The sequence below is a fragment of the Puntigrus tetrazona genome, chromosome 1, assembly GCF_018831695.1.
Source record: "Puntigrus tetrazona isolate hp1 chromosome 1, ASM1883169v1, whole genome shotgun sequence".
Classification (NCBI taxonomy): Eukaryota; Metazoa; Chordata; class Actinopteri; order Cypriniformes; family Cyprinidae; genus Puntigrus; species Puntigrus tetrazona.
Window position 1 is genome coordinate 16,513,607 of NC_056699.1, and position 20,165 is coordinate 16,533,771.

At 38.5% G+C, this 20,165-nt stretch overlaps 1 protein-coding gene across 3 annotated transcripts; it reads right to left on the bottom strand.

Annotated features, from left to right (window-relative positions):
* Nucleotides 1-435: 435 nt before the first annotated feature.
* ppp1r9alb (protein phosphatase 1 regulatory subunit 9A-like B) lies at nt 436-18,165 on the bottom strand. 3 transcript variants are annotated; one of them, XM_043237969.1, is made up of 20 exons: nt 17,972-18,165; nt 15,167-17,236; nt 10,860-10,992; nt 10,663-10,783; nt 10,451-10,555; nt 9,952-10,180; nt 9,722-9,874; nt 9,588-9,641; nt 9,276-9,505; nt 8,973-9,069; nt 8,209-8,344; nt 7,862-8,016; nt 6,863-7,190; nt 6,669-6,726; nt 5,880-5,951; nt 5,569-5,773; nt 5,029-5,073; nt 3,768-3,884; nt 1,571-1,759; nt 436-1,484 (listed from the first exon to the last, which is right to left on the bottom strand). In XM_043237969.1, exons 2-20 carry the CDS (start codon nt 17,066-17,068, stop codon nt 1,308-1,310), a joined length of 4,506 nt encoding a protein of 1,501 aa, XP_043093904.1. In that variant the 5' UTR covers nt 17,069-17,236; nt 17,972-18,165; the 3' UTR covers nt 436-1,307. The 3 variants fall into 3 exon arrangements, with proteins under 3 accessions (XP_043093904.1, XP_043093912.1, XP_043093922.1); XM_043237977.1 differs by lacking the exon at nt 5,029-5,073; XM_043237987.1 differs by lacking the exons at nt 3,768-3,884; nt 5,029-5,073 and having other exon boundaries at nt 17,972-18,164.
* Nucleotides 18,166-20,165: the final 2,000 nt, after the last annotated feature.

The following is a 20,165-nucleotide window of genomic DNA, read 5'->3' on the forward strand; positions in this document are numbered from 1 at the left end:
TTAATAATGAAAAAATTTACTCTTTGTCGTTTCATTTAAATCATTTTAGGATATTATGCCAAATTACGATTGCTACCAACATTCTTTCTCTAAACTTTGTGGGTTGAAAACCTGCTTTATTTATAAACTGAAGGGATCCTACAGTGCCTGCACCAGTCTGCCTAACATAAATGATCAAACATTAACAAGAATATTAAGCCAATAAAGCTTTTTTTACATGCCAATATGAAATAAAATGTAGGTAGGCCGCTAAGATGAAAGTGCATCATCAGAATAAATGCGAAATCAATTTGTCAGGTGTAATTTGAAAGATAATTTAATTTAATTAACAGTTCATTTAATATCTACATGTTACATGTGTCATGATGCATGAACAAATACCCGAAAATTAAACAGAAATTCATTAAAAAAGACATAAAAAAAATTAAAAATATGTAGTTGTAAAATATTTATTTATTAATACACATGTAAAATCATCATCATTTGTGACAGAAGACAATGAATTGCTCTCCTCTCTGCAGTAAAATGTACATCACTAAGGGTTATGTACAGTACACATAAAAAAAGAAGAAGAAGAAAAAAACGATGATTCTTTTCCAAAAAAAAAAGCAAAGAAAAGAAGTCTGTCTAGGGTGGTGAAGTGCTCACTTAAAAGTGCACACTAGAAGAGGGAGCCGAAGCTTACCTGGTGTGCTCTATTAACCCTGGGAATGTGTGTGCATCACTTTGAGTGAGTCACACGTGGATTGTTAGTTAACTTTTGGCTAAAGTGCAGAGTGTGCACTAGCAGCTCGGCTCATGATCATTTGGCGTTAACTCTATTAAAAACAACAAAAACACATCTTTACTGACCGCTAGATATCTAACATCAGCGCCCTCTGGTGAACAGCCTTAAAATCATTTTTAGTACCATATACAGCGTCCCAAAACACTCAACACTCACAACACTCAAGCATATCAGTTAAAGGCAATGAACTACTCTTTCTGGATATCTAGTTTAAGTTCCCACGTCCTCAAAGTGCCATTATGCAAGTTGAATGTCAGTGTGACAGACAGGAATCGATTCTTTAACTCCTGGGTGGTGTCAAAAAGAGACATTAATAACAAGCTCATCAAAGAAACATTTACAGCAAAAAAAAGAAAAGTGTTCTGTCAGGCTTTACTGGCAGAAAACCTCTGCGTTCACCCATGTGGTTACTTTCTCAACAGTCTACAAATCATCTGTGTGTGAGACGGTCTGCTCCATTTCTATCATTGCTCGGGACGGTGAGTGTACACATTTTGCGGTCCTTGACTTTGTTACTACCTCAGCAGGCTGATTCGAGGTTTGCTGGTTGGCTGCTTTTATTCTTGGCCTCTTTTTCTCTCCCCCTTTCTCTTTCTTTTTTTACTTGCTGCTTTTCGACTTTTTCCTGAGCCTTCTTCATGTCTTTTAGCCTCCTCTTAATGGCGGAACGATCTCTTTGGCTAGAAACGCCAAGCTCCTGGAAGACAACGTTATTATTTAAGTGGAATATTATTTTGAATTAATACCGGCATCAGAAAAGAATCGAAAGGCACAAGGACCAACCTTAAGTTTACTGCTGTCCATGCACAAGAGATGTTCCCCATCCACACCTTTCGCTGTAAACTGTGCTATGTACTGTTCCATATTCATGCCCATCAACCAGTGACAGACCTGCTGATTGGTCCACTCAGAAAGGGGGCGGTTCTGCCACATGTACTGCTTCGCTGCTGGAAGAGGGCCGTCATTAAGAGCCTGAAAAAGGGAGAATTACGTACTGTATTTGTGTTTGAACTGGAAACAAGAGTCACAAGCTGTGGAAGACTGCAACACGCCGCTCTGCCTTGCAAAAATGCTAACCTACATGTGTTTGGCGTATTTCTATCCAACGTTCGTTTCATTTTGTGTGCCTGAATTAAAAAGGGTCTGTTTACAGACTCCTACCAGGGCAGACAGAATCTAGAGCACACTTAGGAAATCAGGTCAGAAGCAGTGGAAGACATCAAGAACCGAGTCAGACGGAATATTTTGTTGCAGCTCTTTTTAATAAAATGATGTTAAAATAGTCCATGTGATGTCAGGGGTTTATGAGAATGCTTTTTGTGCACAAAAGCCCTATTCGCATGGGATTAGTATTATCTAGGGACCTCGTGTGATTTAGAAATGACCCCTCCACATCTGAATTTTGGGTGGTGCATTCGCACGGGATAAGCAAAGCCTTGATTTTACTTGAATTTACAGACTTATCTAACAGGTCGCATAATATTATACATCGTAAATATATGAACATTCCTTATCACATGATGCTATACATGTGTCATCCATCTCCATCTAATCTTTCCTCTTCGCTCTTCTACAGAAGGTTTTCAGTATTCTTTTTATGAAATTGCTCACTATATAGTAGCATGGTGTGTAGTGATACAACCCAGCGCCAGAAAATATTACTGAAATACTTAGCAGCCTGCATTTTTTTTTGCAAAAGATAGATAAAAATGATATATGACAGAGCAAAATGTAGGCCAAATCACAGAGATGCCCATTCACACGGGTCTAATATTATCACAGGACCTCTGTGCTCGGGCAAAATACGGTAGGTCGTTTGTGGAGGAATTATTATTATACAAATTACAGACAAGAGCAATTCGCACAGGATTAAGATCACCGACTACCTATTCAGATATACTCTTAACAATACAGATTGTGTAAAGGGAGCAGTATTAAACAGGAAACTGGTGTGTTTCAATACAAAAGAATAACAGTTAACACTCAATTTTACTTAAATGTCCTTACCACCTTTGAACATGTCAGAAAGCTCTTGGTTTTTATAAAAAAAATTACTTTTTGTTCTAAAGGTATATGAAGTTTTGCAGGTTTAAAAACAACATGAGAGCGAGTAATTTATGACAGAATTTTCATTTTTGTATGAACTATTCCTTTAAGATTTATGCATTTAACGGATGAGTAATGTGCATTTTACTCATTTGATTTATTCATTGTCTGACCATTTTTGGAGATAGACATTTCATGAAATGCTTCCATTTTATAGAAAAGAGCAATACAAACATTTTTCGTCCTTTTGTGTTCCACTAAAGAATGTACAGTATGTCGTACAGGTTTGTAATGATTTATTGTAATAAACTATTGCTTAAATACTGACACACCCAACACAGCACAAAAAAATGTTACCTGTGGCATCATTTAACCGACAGGGCGTAGGGAGAGTGTTGCAATCATTTGGGAAATTCCACATAGCATACACATAAATATGACACCGGAGAGCTGCTTCGCTCACAACCACACCCATACACTACACACAGATAACAGAGTTTACTGCAGAAAGATCCGAACCAGTCAGGAAGCATAGGATCAGCAGCTTGGGTGTATTAAGAGCGGAGAAACCTGCTATATCCTGTGCCTCACAGTACACAAGTAAGAATCACATTTACAGTTTTCTGATGAAATTTCACGAGGTAAATAGAAATCCATGATACTGACCAGGCCTGGGCCACACTATAATAGTGAAACCGAGCGACACGCATGCTGAACTATCACCTCTCTTTCTCAAAGCTATGAGTATAATCTCATTCTTTCCATTCCTCCCTCGTGACGGCCACATTCCACCGAAGATACTCGCTCTCCTCTTCAAAACACCTCGCAGACTAAAAGTTGAAGTTCAGGGCTGATCATATATACACACATAGGTCGATAGCTCACTATGAACTACAGGTCAAGCTCATGCAGTGGCGACGCCGCGGCCTCTCACCTCGCAGGAGGAGAAGGTGTGTGTGTGCGAGCGCCCGAGGAGACGGGGCTCTTTGAGTAACCCCGCCAACACGGAGCGAGGACTACCTGCGATCGAGTCATCCGTAACAGACAAGCTCTGGAATAAGTAGGACACGGGGACATACACATGTAAACATACACAAACACATAAACAGTTACTCACAAACCGTTTCCATGTACGGTAAATACAGGATGGGATGCTAATTGGCATGCACTTTTAAAGCAGATAATGCTAATGGCTTAAGGGCCACTACACGTATATTATAAATGCAAATATCTAACCAGTTCCTCAACTTTCACGCTAAAAACCTTTAAACAAGGCTGTGACAACGAAAACCTAAAGAAAGTTAAGTTAAAAGAAAGCAAAGCAAATGTGCAAAGTTTACAGAAATGTATTTAAAATATTTATGCATCTATATTTTAATTATATCAATGTTGTAAAAGGCAAAAAAAAATACTGAATACATATAATTGTATACATCTTAATTTAAATTAAATTAATATTTGATTTATGTATATTAATGCTGGCAAACAACTTGTGATTAATTGCATCCAAAATAAAAGTTTTTGTTAACATAATGTGTGTTTACTGTGTAGATTTTATATATATATATATATATATATATATATATATATATATATATATATATATATATATATATTAAAAACAATAATTTACTGTATTTGGCACTTATTTATTTCTGTTTTTTCTCTTGAATGCTTGTTTGAACTAAATGTGGTAAAAATGTATTGGTGCCAAGGGGTGATATTACCTGCTGAGCCTGGAAAACTGTACCAGCGGAGAAACCAAAACCAGTTTAAACACAAAACTACACTGTATTACTTGTAAGCGCTTACAGTGGAGCGTTATCACACACTACATCTACTATCATGCATCCCTATCACGTGTTAGTGGAACTAATGAATGCTAAATTAAATGAAGTATTAAAACCATCAAAACTATCATTCCCTAGGTTATGTTCTTGGGCACAAAACTATGTCCAGTCACTAAATTAACAGTTCATGGCGATGTTCCATTACAAAACAGGATTGGGCTTTATCATTGTGGGCCAAAGGGTATATTGTGAAAGAATGCATTGACTACAATGGAGCATTTCATCTTTCAACAAAGCCACACCAAAAACTAGCTCACTAGTGTTAGTAGCAACTGATATAAACTGAGCATATTACCGGCCTCACATAAAAGATACATTAGCTGAAGTACCAACTGAATACTGTACCAAATCTAAGGAGTGAGAGAGAAGAGATGGCCAGGAGAGGTTGGTCTGTTTTAAAAGAGATTTCATAAAAACACATTCTGCATAAGCAAAATTAAATACAGTAGGGACCAATTCAAGAATGCCCCAATAGAAGCAAGAACATCTGATCTTTTGCACAAAGTTGTAGTGACAACAGCGTAGACTCAACATTTTGGCACTTTGTTTACCGCCATCTCAAAATTAGATTTTAAATAGCAGATTTTCAGTATGGTTTTAGACTTTTGTGCTGTAACTCTTTTCAAAACAAAAAATACAGTACAGTCTTCAGAATGTGTCTAATTACAAAACTTCACTTCCTGTTTGGGTCAGAGAGCGACTACAATGAGATGTTTGAGATGAGATGCTTAAATATTAACTTTAAATGACATCCAGGAATGCTACCAACTGAAATCTTGCAAACTGAGTTCATTTTAAATGGCTTAAGGCTAATTAATTAATCGCTTAAAATGCATGCATTAAATCACTGACAACAACTTGTAAATTCAACTGGACCCTACTCACCTTGTTTGGACGATCCTCTATGTATGTCTCTGAAGGAGCACGCGGCAGACTGCCACTGGACGCAGAACGCTCTTTTTCTCGCTCTCTCTCTTTTTCCTTCTCTCTGTCCCCAAACCAGGAAAATGGCATGCAGGAAGGGATGGAAGAGATAGAGCCAGAGGGGGAAACATTGCTGCTGGACTCATCCAGTAACTCTCCTGATCCTCTGAAATTGGACAACAAAGAGTCAATGCTGAAAGAGAAGACCTAAACATTTTAAATGATTTAAAACTATTTAACTTCAGCTAATGTAGGAGATTTAATATCCCCACCTGCTCCCTACAGATCCTCTCAGTGTGATGCTCTCCCGTTTTTTGCCTTTGCCTCCAGATCTGCGGATACCACTACAAGAAAGTGGAAGAAAGCTTTCAATTTCAGGCCTTAACTACTTGATTAGGGAAAGACAGATGTCTGTCTGTCAAGGTTACATTTTAATAATATATTCAAAATTATTTCATGCTTAATTAAAAAATGATGCACATGCATATTTTAGAGTAAATAACACCCAGAAAAAAAGTTATTCCTGTGTCCCTTCCAAACTGTGTATTAAAAATAATAATAATAAAAAAAAAATTAAATAAATGTCAGTGGGGTCTAAAACTTTCAAGCTCCAAAAAAGGACATAACAGTAGCAAGAAATGTAGCGAGAAAACAGTGGCACTTTATATAATGAACAAATCGAAAAAGCCTTTCACTATGAAATCAAGAATGTTATCAAATATGATAACACAAAGCTTAAATGTCGACTAAAGGCCAATTCTCACTGACAAATGGCACTAGAGACACATTGTCAGGTCTGATAAGAGCCCTGACTCTTTTTTGAAATCGTTTTTGCTGATTAAACATGCTAAAGTGACTCTAGTCTGGTCGTGGAATGTCTGAGAAGTAATGTACAGCAATCTGATGACTGATGAGTGAAAGGTATGAACTATTCCTTTTAACTGCAGTTTTTTTTTTTATTTGTCCCATTAGTGTTTTTTCTACTAGTGGCTCATCTCCTCCAATTGTAATTTCCTACTGTAATTTTAGCACACAAGAGGAAGTTGCTAGCCAGGCCATACCTGAAATCTGGGAATCGTCTTTTGGTCTTTCGTGTTGGTGAACCATCACTCTCTTCATCTAAAAAACCCCAAAAAACCAGTTCAATATCTGTTACATTTCCTCATAGTCTTCAGACTGATATTGAAGAGCCTAAGCAGATAATCAGTGGAAGCAGGAGATATATATAAAAAGTACTCCAAGAAATCAGCTGTACCTCTGCTTGCTCTGCTCTTGCTGCGCTCCTTGCCTTTACTCTTCTTGTTTCTCAGGTTGAGGAACATACTGGAGGAGGACTGTGAGGAGGACGGGGACTGGGGAGTGGAGGAGTCTTTAGGTGGAGACAGGCTGGCTTGTGTGCTGCTGCTTCCTTGGGGTGTTTGGCTCTGCATAAATACATCACCTCTGACTTCACTTCTTGGTTCATGTGTTTGGTTGTGACCAAACTGTAGAGATGAAATGGGTATGGCTAGGCTCTCGAGGTAAGACCGCCTTCTTTCACTGTTTGTTCTTTCCTGTTTGTTGTCTTGTATGCAGACAGATTCCTAAAAATGAGAAAACTCAATTATGATTTTTCTATTCAAATTGTTAGTCAAAACATACAGGCTGAAGTTGTAATGTATGAATGTATTAATCAGTTTTTTTGTGTAAATACAACGATCACCCTGACTGGAAGTTACAGAGCAACTAATGTCACTCACAGAACCCTGCATTTGTGTAACATTTAATCAAATGTTCATCACAAAACATTTAAAAGACCACTAGAGTGAAATGTAAACTTGAACTTGAAGTGGTAATATAGGCTTTTCTTAAAAATGACTTTACTGTGTAATACGATTTTGCACATTTTGGTGTAAACTAAGTTTTGTTTAGGCCTCTTCATATTTTCTTTCTGTAAAAAAATAAACAATTTAAAAGTATGTGTAATGTTTGTTGCCATAAATGTGTGGTACATAATTAACAAATGCATTTGTAAAAATATGCAATTTCCCCCATAAGGAGCTGCGTGTAGTCAACACAATACAGTACAATAAAGCATAAGCAAAAAAACCAAAAAAAACCAGGACAGGGCAGATCGCACTGTTGTTTTTCCCAAAACAAGAAGTCTGATGCATCAGCATGTCAAGAAAGTGTGAATTAGCTTTCTGATTGAGACCGACAATGTCCTGCAGTGATACCCTGTAGGGTATTTTTGAATGTTTGTGGTTCAACGCACCTGTGATTGACTTGGTGCCTGTGAGCCTTTTGCAGACTCCCTGAGTTTACTTCGGGAGGGCCGCTTGCGCTGAGATCCTTGTGCCAGCTTGGCTTTGGCTCTGTATGCACTGCAGTCCAGGCGAGCCGTCTGAGGAACATCTCCCCAGTCTGCATCTGAGAACAAACAGACATACACCAACATCTCAAAACCAGAACAACTTTAACAGATTAAACTGTTTCTGAACAAAATACTAAAAAAAAGGTGTTACAATCTCACCAAATAAACTAATGTAAGATATTACAGCTAGTCCTATATGTTTGACCATCTTTTATACAGACTAAATGACTGGTCGAGCTCTCATGTACCAGAGTGAAGGTCATCTGTAGATAGTCCATTTCTTTCAGAAGAACCGGAGGTTGGACTGCTAGGCTGACTCTCTCCTGCAGGGCTGCAAGACTCTTCTGGCTGGTCTGATCCAGTATGGCCCTCCAGACAAGCTATCTGAGAAATGCAGGGAGGTATTATGTGCATATAGGGCTACAAGAATATCCTGTAATCTTTGTTTTTATGATGACTGAATATTATGCATTCGGCAGATGATTTTTTTTTTTTCCAGATTACAGATTTTGCTTTCCCTGGGTTTTGAACTTGTAACTCTAGAGCTATACTAGGGCAACCATAAGTAAGAAAACGCTCTTAACTTTTTGCCTGGATAACTAATATATGCAATTCGTTTAATAGCTTAAATTAAATTAAATTAGCTGCATTCAACCCTAAACATAAAGGTCGCACACAAATGAGCCATCAAGAAAATGATCTCTCTTGCTTCTGTACTCTCATATTTGGTGTTGGCTAAAAATTACAAAAAATATCAAATGCTATTTAATAACAAATAATTTTTAACTCTGTGAAGAGTCAGAACAAGAAAGTTCTGTGTACTGTAGTGAACAATGTATTTCTGCTTTTCTAAAAGTGCCACCTAATTTTTGCCACCTTTTTGTGTCGACCGCTCTGCAAGTTACAGAACATATGTGACACATTCAATCATTCACCCAGTGAAGCCACGTCACAAAATATTAACGAGACAAGAAAGATGTTAGAGATTAACACAAACAGGCTGTAGTTTTACCTTGTGTTGTAATTGCCTCACAGTGCTCTTGTGCTCTCTCTCTCTTTGCTCCAGTTTTCTGGTCAGCTCCGCCTCTTTCCTTGCATATTCAGCTTTTCTACAAGTCAAGAACAGCCCCAACATCAAAAAAACATGACAATTCACTTCTTTTCTTTTTCTCAATTGTCTAGTCTCATGCATTTCTCTGTGGAGCATTAGTTCACCTTGATGAAGGCTTTCACAAATTACACAATCAGTACATTTCCCAGAACCGCCTTCCCAGAAAGATTCTGCTATGACAACACATTACATGCTCAAACACACCTCTGTTCATGCTCCTGTAGAAGCATCATGCTCTTATTGTATTTGAGTTTCAGGGAATCATGCTGACTCTGGGCTTCATTAAAACGCTGGTTGATGGATTTGCAGAGGGCCTGAGCATCAAGCCAGTATTTTTCCAACTTTTCAATGCGCTCCTTGCTCTCTTCCACAATCCTTTCAAGAGCTTCACTTCGAGTCTCCCAAGACTTACGCTCGGCATCGCTTACTTGCAGCTTTAAAATTGCGAAGACACAAAAGTTAAATTACTCTGCAGATAAGACAAGTTACTAAATAAAATTTTTATAAGCATCCTACCTTCTCTCTCAGCTGACTGAGTTCTGTTACTGTGACACTGTGATTTATCTGCAGCTATAAAATTAAAATTAAAGTGAGAAATAAGAATTTCACAATGATGAATAAGTTACTGTTTGTGCAAATTCACATTATACCTCCTTGAATTTTTGTTCTAGCTCAGCAGGATCGATATCTTCAGGTAGATCAACGCCTTGGCTTCTCAGCTGTGAAAACACCTCTTGTGCCAAGTCATTTGATGTATCCTCCAAGCCCTGCTTCTTTATGGTCTCTCTCTGTTTATCCTGTATCTGTCATAATATGGGCCAAACAATAATTAGTGACTCATTTATTCATGACATCAAGCTTATCTTTATATGTTAAATACCTGTTGCACAACAATCTTTTCAGACAGTGGTTCAACTTCCTGTTCATCGTGATGTTGGTCAAGGATTTGAGAAATCTGTTTTTCTTCTTGTAGCTGCTTATTTTTGTGTTCATGGTGATCTTCATCTTTTAGCTTGTGGTTTTCAGGGCTTGTCTCATGTTGTAGAGTCTCGTTGATCAGACGGGCCACTTCGCTCTCCACTCCCGGTTTCTCCCGGCCAATGAGAAACCTGCATTGGAAGACATAAAATTCCTTCACGCAGTTCTAGGACTATGACCATTGCTGCTATTATACTGACTATGAGATTAGATTTCTAGTAAATTATTACCTGATATTTCCTCCTTAAGGAGATAAGTGAAGCATGCTCATAACTTACATAATAGAGGGAAAATCCCTTAAAATCATTGTGGAGTGAACTGCTTTGATCAAGGACACAATGGTGTGAGTTCATAGCTTACGCTTGTGATTATGCTTATGAACTTGGTGTGGTGATACTCACTTGACTAGACCTTTGGTGTTCTTCAGTGTGGTAGCAGCAAAGAGTTGAGTGACACCAACCAGACTGATTCCATCGACCTCCACAATCTGATCATTTACCCGAATTCTGTTAAGACAAAACAGAATAACCTTTTATTCACATTGTTCACTATCACACAGAAAATGTTTTATTCGGTCTATTTCATAAGTCCAAATCAAAAGACAAATTCCTACCGTCCATCCCGGTGAGCAGCACCTCCTTCGGTGATAGTCTTTACAAAAATTCCCAGCTTCTCCAGTCCTTGATCTGCTCCAACTCCCATACCAATTATACTGATTCCCAGGCCATCATTTCCTACACAACAAAACAGGCATCTCACAAATCTTTATAGCAGGGAAAATAAATATTGTGATAAAAGTTTAAAATAAACCTTTCTGAATGTCTATAGGTAAAACGTCCATTTTTTCCACCCTCTTTTCCAGCTCGTACTCAGCAGATGCAGAAACTGGGTCCACATCATCATTTCTGCGATCATAATCCTCATTAGAGAAGGTAAAGTACACCTGGAGAAGAGGAAACATTAAATACACACTTGTGCACACCCACATGAAGGCCTACCTTACATAGCTGAATCTGTGATTCACTGATTTCACAATTAATGGTAATGTAAAATAATGTTCAGATAAGAAAAAAAGTCCACCCAGATCAAATTTTTCTTTTTATGACTGTCCATCTTTACATGTTAAAACCTTCTCAGTATTAAGCAATATAACCACAATATAACCCATCCTGATGAACTCATCCAAGCTTAAAACACAATTAAAACACCAGAAACGTTGTCTATATGACGTCCAATGGTATGTTGTCTATATGACTTCAGTCCTCTGAAGGGATGTTTAGTGTGAGGAACAAAAATAAATTGAAGTTATTACACCCAGATGTTTTTTTTTTTTTTTTCTCAATGAGCTGTTAACAACTGAGAACAGATTATTCATTCATTAAGCTGAACTCAAGAAATGGGACTAATTCCCGCCAGTTTTATGAACCAGCTAATTTCTTCAAAAACATCTGAGACAAAGAGTGATTCGTTTACAAACCAGAGACCATTTCTCTCAACAACACGCCAAGAAGAGTTAAAAAAGAAGTTAAGATTTTCCTATAAATAATGAATTCAGTGTTGGCTGGTTCCACATATAAAGCAGAAAACACTTGCAATACAGCACAACAGTCTTTATAGACCACTTTTATGATACGTTTTTGCACCCCTTTTCAGTATCTATTCTTTGAATCACAAGACAAATACAATTCTTCATTCCTGACATGCTCCAAATAACGCATAAATGATTAATTTGCAGCATTATTAAATTTTACAGTCAAAGAAAATTCATTGTCAATATGATTGAAGCAGAGTTCTATATTGGTAAAAATGGCAAATTTGTACGTTCAACATTGAACTACATTGTTTTCCGATGCAGATAGCTTTTGAGATGCTGCATTTCACATGCAGAACTTCACCATACAAAGGTAAAAGTGACCGCACCCTAATGAAGGTGCTAGCTAAATTACATGCCCACAGCATTTTGTCACTTGCTTATTTAGGCTGAAACAGGCAGTTAAAAAGCAGGTCAGTCAATGGTGTGCATTCCTAATACTGGCACCAGACTTGGACTGAGTACAGCAGTAGAATTAAACAGAAGGAAAACACATGCCTCAAAATCAATTAGACATCGCAAAGTAACCGTTTTTCCTCTCTTATACCCTTTACTTTGGCTTACTCCATCCATACTTCCCTTTCATGTTTTTTTTTTTCCTTCTACTACAATCCCATTTTTCCTTGCCTTCATTTATTCTCTCTCCACTGTCTTTTGTCTAGCGACTCTAGTTGTCATGGAGTAAGCGTGCACCTCTGAACAATGTCCTTTTCTTCCCAAACATGCTCAAGCACAGTGTCTCTTTCTATCTCGCTCCCTCCCTCTCTCTCTCCTTTAAGCCGTGGCTTTTTAACAAGAACACAGGACTATTTCTTTGGGACTGAGAGAGTCTGTCAGTGAACTATGACTTACAATAAGGATAAAACAACAGATGTCACTGCGTTCAGGTCGGACATCAAACCTGAATCCTATATTTGTAATAAAATAACTTATTATATTAAGATAACGAAATACTAAACTATTCCAATAAAGAAAGATATTAAGTCATTAAAAACAAACCTGTTAACAAGTTGGTGTGCATGTGTTGTATGTATGTATTTTTGTGTTAAAGATGAATTTTGAAGACACCATATTTTGTCTAGAAGCGAAAAAAAAAACTGTTTATGAGCTAATATTCAAAGCCCATTGTCTCACCATAGTTCAAAAGATGTCCCACACAAACATCTGTTGAAAGGAAATCCTCATTCACAAACTATATGAGACAGGCAACTCACTTCCTGCTGATCCTATATATGGAAAACAGGATGAGTAAACACAAGAGCTCCACAAATACAGAAACAGACGCATCCTGAGGGTTAGGCAAACAACTATGTAGAAACTAAACATGTAGGAAAACTATAATATGTTTACAAAGGGAAACCCAACCTTCCTGATTTAGAGAGAAAATGCATCATAGTGACAAATGTTAGTTACCACCCACTCATCCCATTTCTATTAATACACCGCAAACAAATTGACACTGACCTACTCTACACGCTCGAGGAGGACACACCAAGGAGGAAAGGATGTTGGAGAGGTTGACACATTAAACACTGAGCTATGGTATTCTGATTTGGTATGTGTTCTGACCCAGACTATAAATCTATGGCGTCTTCAGTCTGCCAGGCTCTGAAGAAATACATGACCTGGTTTCCAAACTTAAAAGATCTTTTAAGAGTGCTGAGAACAACTGCAAGGTCCACGGGGAATGAAACACCCTTACACACAAACACGTACAGCCTCTAGTTATTGACTGGTTTTGTGCAGTTAAAACAGTGGACTTTTGCCATCTACTATAATGCACTTAATATGTCTTTCTTCGTTTGATAAATTTATATTCTGAGTAATATGCAAGGGCAAGAGCTTCCACGGCTTTGAAATGGTACAGACAGGCGATGAAATGATTTATATTCATATACAGTTATGCAGACAAAGACAGAACACCTTTCCTTCCCTTAACAGGATGCTTTTAAAACACTTCATGTTCAAGAGGTCCCAAAGTCAGACACATGAATGACAGCACAATGCACTTTCTGTTTGATGCAACCCAGAGCCGAGTCTCTGACAGATGAAGTAAGATCAAAGAGTGGTGCGTTTTGTTTTGATCTGTTATGACTAAAATTTGAAAATCTGTACTGACTAGCATTAGTTTCCTGCAGCCAAAGACAAAGTAGGATGACTAATCACATTTTGTGTTGTATTTATTTTTGTTTGGGGAAGGTTTATGGTAGCAAATGCACACGTGAAAACACTAATAAATAAATGAATTAAGAGAACACAAGAAATTAGCAATAATATATATATATATATATATATATATATATATATATATATATATATATATATATATATATATATACACATACTAATGTATGGTCAAAGTACTTTACAACAGGATCAGGGGCATTCACCTATGGTATGATGGTAGTCAAATATGCTCTAACAGCTATAGGTAGACAGAAGAAAGTAAAGTGATCGAGTCAATTCAACAGACAAAACTGATAAGGGCCAAGGAGTCAATTTAGAGAGGACACCAATCATACACTTTACAAGAAGTGATTTATTTTCTTACTCTGCTGGCTGCTCTATAATTCGGTTTTTCAAGTAAACGTCTCTTGATTTATAAATGTTTAGTTATTTGTACTAGAAAATAAGACATGGCAGAGATTTTATACCACTAACCTGGTAAATTTGGGCAAATCCACTGATTAGTTCATTAGTTAAGTGATCATTGCATCAAGCAATGAACTAAGTTAGAAACCCAATTTTTAAATAGTGTTGTGCTGTGTGCATTGCGTCAGTTGGTTTGTTAGTCTGCATTCTGAGACCAAAATTACAATTAGTTGTATGCAGTTCGTATAAACAGTGAGCCTTGAGTCTTGTCTAACCGTTATAGTACACAAAATTTCAAAGTGTGAGAGTCATATCAGCTGAGACCAGAGGTAAAGCCCTAAGATATGGAACTAAATGACACATTTCTCTGTAAACAAAAAAAGAAAGAAAAAAAACCTGTCAGAACATGAGACATAGGATATTACATGCCTGAAGTAGTGCAAGCTCAGACAGCACCTTTGTTGAGAGCTGTCTTAAAGGTTCTGGGTAGATGGTATTTTACACCGTAGCAGGAACCCTGATGAACTCACCATTCGTAATCAATAACATAATGAAAGTCTCAGACAAGGATAATGTTTTCCTCATACCAAAAGAAACGTTTGTTTCTGTTTTGGGGAGAAACAAATACAGGACATGGGTGCCGAATACCTTAAAGCAAGTAGGATCTTGCCAATAATAGCCGCGACAGTGCATGCTTTGTAAAAGTAAGAGCTGAGATGCTGACCAAACTGAGCCACGGGTATCTGCTAAAGGTGCAAACACAGATTTGGGTCACTGCTGGCAGACTAATTCCTTCAGGCTTGAACCAAAACCTTCTAAACCATTTCAGAGGGACCAACAAAAAAATGCTAAAGCTGAATAATAAACACACTGAAGCACTAAATATGAATATAGAATGTCTTCTAAATATAAAGTAAGTTTGGCTGAGACATACCTTGATTGGTGCTGTAGAGAACTTGATCTTTCTCTTTGGAGTGAGGTCTTCCTCATCAGAGAGTCCTGGAAGTTCCTTAAATTCCTGGAATTCCTCCTTCACTTGACATTCCAAATAGGTCCTGTTGTCCTTGTCATCCACAAAGGCAGCGTTCTCAATTCCACAAATTAAAGACCTCTTCTCCACTGATCCCTGATCATCTTGCTGTTGCCTCTCTTTTTCTGTTAAGACATCTTCCATCTCTCGATCATCATTGTCTTCCTCTAAAGCTTCCAATGCTTCCTCTACTCTCTCATCCTCTTCCTCGTCCTCTTCTTCTCTCTGTTCATCCTGCTGTTTCTTATCTTCAACATTGCTAGCTCTCTGCTTACTCTCTCTCATAACAGTCTCCAGTACTGCCTCCTCTTCAGTTTGGTCTTTCTTTAGACCTACTTCCTCATTGTTTTTTTTCTCCTCCTCCTCCTCCTCCTCCTCGTCTTCCTTATCCATTATGTTCTCCTCAAGAAACTTTCCCTCCCCTCTGTGGTCTTCCTCTCTTTCAGTCTGTACAGATTCCTCACACGCCCTCCATTCCACCTCATGTTCACTAATGCTCTGTTTTGATTCCGCCCCAAGGAATGTTAATTGGAGCTCCTCGCTGCTGGTCAACACCCTCTCAGAATTGCGATTTGGGGATTGGTTCTCCTTTCCAGCCTCTTCAAAAACATCATCCTCAATGTGTTCCTCCTCATTGCCCTCGCTTTCAGATGATTCAGTCTTCACCACCACTAGCTCAGCTCTGACCGTGGCCAAACCAGGAACCTTCTCAGCGTTCTTGCCTTCACCTTGCTGCTCTTGAATTTCTGGATTTTCATCTACAGATGCTTGACTAGTGGTACTCCTTGCAGACAAGTGGTGGATCTTTTCACTTGTATATACAAGAGTGGGTTCTGATGAGATTCTATCTTCTGAGGACTTAATATGTTCTTCAGCTGTGCAACTAGTGTTATGTAATGTCTTCTCCATACAGACTCCATTCAAAGGGGTACTGTGAGAATCTGAACCATTTAACTTGGGCAAACATGTTTCAGCAGGAGAATCAGCCCATAGCGAATAAGAGGTAGGGGAACTACAGCTATCTGGTGATGAAGGGGGATCCGAATGGTCGCTAGCTGCGGAGGGTGACTGGGAATGACTAATGGGACTATGGGATTCTGTGGAAGGAGCAGCTGACAGAGACTCACTATCACTGTCCAACATAAAACTCTCCAGACGTCTGGATATTGGCCCAGCATTCATTGACACACTCAGCTTATGTGGTGTCTCACTTTCGCTTCTTCCCTTTTCATTGTCCTCCCTATCTTTCGCCTGTTTCTCTAGCTCTTTAGGTTTGTCATTTCTCTCTCCAGTAACTGACAATTTTCTGTCTTGTCTCTCCACTAGCTGAGGCCAGATAACTTTTGAAGAGCCAGATCTCTCTGTTGGAGACTGCTCTTTAAGGCCACTCTCAAACAGCTTTCTGGTCATTGAGAACTTCTCAGCCAGTGCTGCCTTGTCAATGGAGACATCCTCTGTTTTTCGTGCCTCAAAAGAGGCTGAATCTAGACTTGTAACACTACTCAGGCTGGACCTATAAGGGGGGGAATCCAGTGGAAATTTGGGTGACATGGGTTTGCTGACATTGGGACTATCTTGACTCTGTTTTCCGTCCATTTGCAAAAATATATTTTTTATTTTGCTCACTTTGTTGCCCGGCGGTCTGCCTCGGGAGTCACTGCCTCCATTGGAGAAGGGTGAAGTCGAGCTGATTGATGCGCTCCCATCAAACGTGCATTTGATGGAATGGAAGTCTGACTTATAAGCATTCCTGTGTGGAGATGCACTTCTCAGTGCCCGTTCACTTTTATTTTCACTTTTGATCATGATCGTAGATGAAAAGAACAGATCTGAAGGTCTCAGTAAGTAAAACAGATAAAACTGGGACTAAAAAAGAAGCGTCTATCCAGGAGCATGGTAGGTCCTCATTTACACTGGCTGAGATTGCAGATGCAGACAGCGACGAGTGACTGACGAAGCGCCAACCGCTCTTACCTACAGGAAAGAGAAATGAAGACACCTGTCAGTCTGTAATTCACAGCAACTATTTATCCCTCAACACACACACACACACACACACACACACACACACACACACACACACACACACACGCAGTCTATATAATATATTTTGTTATTTTAAAATGTACTGACAGCACAGATAATGGATATTGCAAGGACTCTCAGGACAGAGAGCACAAACACCACCAGGGTAAACATAACGCCACAGTAATATTAACACTGGATAACTAATAGGAAATATAACACAAACACACTTACAAGAAGTAATCAATAATACATTTTTAAATAAAATCCAAACTAAGTTAATGGTTCATTGAAGGAATTCTGATAATCCCCTTTTCCTTATAAAATATCAAGAGGTTCATACTAAACTTTAAAAATATTTCAGCGTAAATATTCGTGCTTAAATTGCATACTCCTTTTTATTATATTATTTGTAATATTAGCCTCACCGTTGACCAACTGACAGGTCTATATTACGATAGTCCCACATTACTTTTTTTTAATTAGCATTTATTCAAGGTAGCAGGTGCTCAAGTACATCTCATGACCATATTTACACCCCTTCTTTTTGACAGTAGATTTTTCCCATCGACTGCTGTAAACGACTTCGATTCCAACGAAGCCCGACCAGTCGAAGTTTCTGTGAGGAAGTTTATCTTTCTGTTTTCGAAAACAACGCGACCGGACAAACGAGTTTAAACCTACCTGAACTTCATTCATTGCGACTTACGCGCGACGTGAGAAAGCGCGACCAAACAATCACAAACTTGTGAGACCATTCGTCGTCGTTCCTCTCTCCGAGGTCTCCATGTCTTTCTCCTTGAGTGTAACCAGCTCAACAAACCTTATCCCCACATGCGCGCTCCTCCTTCGTCGTCATACCCGCTGCTTCTTTCCGGAGCTCGCGACTCAGGCAAGCGCGCGCGCACAAAGGAGCAGAGAGAGAGAGAGAGAGAGAGAGAGAGAGAAAGAGACTCGGACAACCGTGGGAAAGTCAGTAATCTCTTCCATAAAGTAACAGCTAAAATCAGAGAAGGACTAGGGGCTAATGTAGCCTATTATAGACATTACGTAGGCCTGTTTGAATGATGAAAAAATAGGCTACATTTCCCAAATGATGTGAACTGAATGTTTGAAAGACTCGAATATTATCACCGAAGCTTTCCTGAAGCAAACGTGTTTGTTATTTAAAGGAATTTTATTCTCTCTCTCTCTCTCTCTCTCTCTCTCTCTCTCTCTCTCTCTCTCTCTCTCTCTCTCTCTCTCTCTCTCTCTCTCTCTCTCTCTCTCTCTTTTAATCTAGCCTAACTAGATAAATAAATAATTTTGGGATCTCAAATAATCCATGCAATGAAACGGTTACAGTGTTCCATGCTCCAGCATTTTGGGCCACATAGATGCCTTATCTGAGTTTAATCTCCCTGACAATTACAAGTAGGTCACCATCTTACTGCTTCTGAGATGAACCGAGTGAAGCACAGGACAAAAGAAAAGAAAAGGAGCGATGCATGCAGATAAATGTCATTAACGAACAAATGAGAACAAGGAGAACAAGGCAAAAGCACCGTAAACTGCCAATATCATAAAGATTTACTATAAACCATTTCGCTCTAGACACTTTGTCTCCTTCTGTTTGTCTTGGTGTGGACTGTGCTCCGTTGTAAATTTCAGTGTAACGTGTGACCATATGAAGCCTCTAACAGATGGCATTTTGTAGCTCCATATTGAAAGTAGATTATCTCTGCTGAGCTGCTGGTCAGAGTGACAATCAGCATAACCGAAGCATGCAGTTCCATTTAAAACTGATTGACTGATGTATAATAAAGAGTATTCCAGCAACTGCAGGGCGTGCTCGTTTTTTCTCGCTAAACATTATAAATGTGAATTAAATGCTCTGTGTGCTGCAGGTCTGAATAGCTTGCACTGTTTGGCCATGTTCCTCTGAAACAGCAACAACCCGCTGATCTGAGAAATTGGCAGTTTTCTAATCAGATGTGTCACGAGGTCCACTCTTAGAGATCTCTTTTGTGTTTTCCTAACCACTTATAATCAGCATCAATGAGGAAACCATCGAAGCCTACAGTTATGTAATCAAATGGATCATTAAAAAAGGTTTGGCACAGAAAGCAGAAGTACTTACCATATCTTTGATATTCCTTTTCCAATAAAAAAAAAAGAAGAGTTTAGCATTTAAATCCAGATTTGATGAATGAAATGGCCGTGCCGCTGGTGTTATGACCTGTGTTTTGTTTCTGTTTGTGGAAAGTTGTGATATGACGCATCATTGTCGAAGTCCTTTTTCCTCGGCCCGGGTTTGTTACATGGCCTGAATTTGGTGCTGTTTTCCCCAGGTGGCCTCAGGACCTAGATTTATAAAAATATCACCCAATCATAGGAGCAGCAAGGATGAGAGAATAAGAGAGAGATTCAAAAAAAAAAAAAAATTAGCTAGAAGTGGAATGCAGTACAGTTCACACATTTATATAGAAATGATTAACTGTTGCATGTGTATTCACAATAAAAGAATCTAGTTTGAAGCGAATTAGAGATGACTGAAAGCACTTATGCACACAGCGTCGAGTGATTCGGTTGATTTCAGCGAGACTTTTGTGTTTTTTGGCAAAAATAAGATTCAAATATTTCTGAAAAAGAAAAAGAAGACAGTTAAGCACTAATTAAGCACTCATTAAATAATACATTTGTTCTTTTTTTTCAACAGTGGAGTGTTGCTTATTGTACTTGCGAGCATATGTCAATGGCTGTAAGAGTTTCTCTGACCTCATTATGGATATAAATAAACCCTGGTCTCGGACTGAAGTTTCAGCAGGAATTCTTTCATAAACCTTCCCGTTCTAACACTGGGCTTTATCTCTGTATGGAAAACCAGCCCACACAATGA